Source organism: Myotis davidii, unplaced genomic scaffold (genome assembly GCF_000327345.1).
Source record: "Myotis davidii unplaced genomic scaffold, ASM32734v1 scaffold1439, whole genome shotgun sequence".
In the NCBI taxonomy this organism is placed as follows: domain Eukaryota; kingdom Metazoa; phylum Chordata; class Mammalia; order Chiroptera; family Vespertilionidae; genus Myotis; species Myotis davidii.
Window position 1 is genome coordinate 1,681,280 of NW_006292342.1, and position 1,783 is coordinate 1,683,062.

Sequence of the window (1,783 nt, forward strand, 5' to 3'; positions counted from 1 at the left end):
CAAATGATCATCCATATTACTCCATAAGAATGCTTTCATTCATTCAGGTGTATCTGACTCCTTCTAATAATCTGGAGTACTTCAGGACAATATGGCCAATTACATTTTGTTCCAAGTTGAATTTGCTCACACCCCCTGGTCTCTCCTGTTTGGTGTTGAGAATAGAAAAGAAAGCTATCAAGCCTTTATTCCATTCATGGTCATTCAAACTTTATGCACCTATGACTGTGTGTGTCATGTAGTGCTGCATCAAATGGTGGTTATAAAGGAGTTGAATTTTCTCACAAGGAATCAATAAGCTTAAAATAGAAGTATTTTAATTTATTAAATTGAAGTTGTTCAGGGTGCTCTTTATTCTGATATTAGAGAGCAGTGAAGACTTGAAGTGATCACAATAAAATAATATCAATAAATTCCATGTGCCAAAACCGGTTTGGCTCAGTGGATAGAGCATCGGCCTGCGGACTGAAAGGTCCCAGGTTCGATTCCGATCAAGGGCATGTATCTGGGTTGTGGGCACATCCCCAGTAGGAGATGTGCAGGAGGCAGCTGATCGATGTATCTCTCTCATCGATGTTTCTAACTCTCTATCTCTCTCCCTTCCTCTCTGTGAAAAATCAATAAAGTATATTTTAAAAAATAAAAAATAAATAAATTCCATGTGTTCATGAGGAAGTGAGTGTGGCAAATAGTCTTGCTAGTGTTACGATCAAGTTATAGACTCAACGTTGGGGACCACGTGTCTCCTGTGAACTACTTACGAAGTATGTATAGATAACTCATGCTGTCTATCTCACCCGTGCCTATGTGGGATGTTTTAGGACTCAGTGGCCTTTGAGGATGTTAATGTGAAGTTCACCAAGGAGGAGTGGGCTTTCCTGGATCCAACCCAGAAGAAAATCTACACAGATGTGATGCTGGAAACCTTCTGGAACCTGGCATCAGTAGGTAGTTATCACAAATTCTATTTTTTCTTGTAATACATTTTTATTGATTTCAGAGAGGAAGGGAAAGGGAGATAGAAAAATCAATGATAAGAGAGAATAATTGATTTGCTACCTCCTGTATGCCTCACATTGGGGATCTAGCCATCAAACCAGGTCTACTGGGAAGTTGATCCCTGACTTCCTGGTTCATAGGTTGACCATCAACCACATAGCGACTCTGGCTGCCAACAATTTGTTACTTACTTAGTTAATTGGAAAACTAGTGTTGCTTGCTCATCAGTGCTGTTTCAAGAACTGAAATGTGGAAAGGGAAAACATTGGTAATTAAACTAGGAACGGTGAGTCGCATTGCCATGAGAAAGCAATGTCCTGTAAGAGCATCTTTTTTTTTTTTTTAAATATGATCTTACAAATATTTATTTTACTTATTCATTTATTTAATATGTATTTATTTATTTCAGAGAAGTAGGGAGAGAGAGGGAGAAAGAGAGACAAACATCAATGATGAGAGAGAATTATTGATCGTCTGCCTCCTGCATGCCCTACACTCGGAATCAAGCCCACCACATCGGCATGTTCCCAGACCATGAATCGAAATATGACATCTTGGTTCATATGTTGGTGTTCAATCACTGAGCCACGCCAGTGGTGCGAAATTATGTTTTTATTATTTTACAGTGTGGAGGTGAGAGGGAGAGATTGAAACATAGAATAGCTGCCTCCTGCACGCCCTGTACAGGGGATAATAAGTCTGCAACCTGGCCATATTCTCTTTTGGAGAGTAGAACTGGCAACCCCCCTGGCGGGTGGGTCCATGCTGAACCACTGAGCCACAT

At 40.2% G+C, this 1,783-nt stretch overlaps 1 protein-coding gene across 1 annotated transcript in view; it reads left to right on the top strand.

The window, feature by feature from the left end:
* The window catches only part of LOC102774783 (zinc finger protein 124-like), a 46,909-nt gene extending 46,016 nt beyond the window's left edge, over positions 1–893 (top strand). The window contains exon 4 of the mRNA XM_015565352.1: positions 822–893. Coding sequence (XP_015420838.1) covers positions 822–852 — 31 coding nt within the window. The 3' untranslated portion in view covers positions 853–893. The remainder of the gene's footprint in view (positions 1–821) is intronic.
* Positions 894–1,783: the final 890 nt, after the last annotated feature.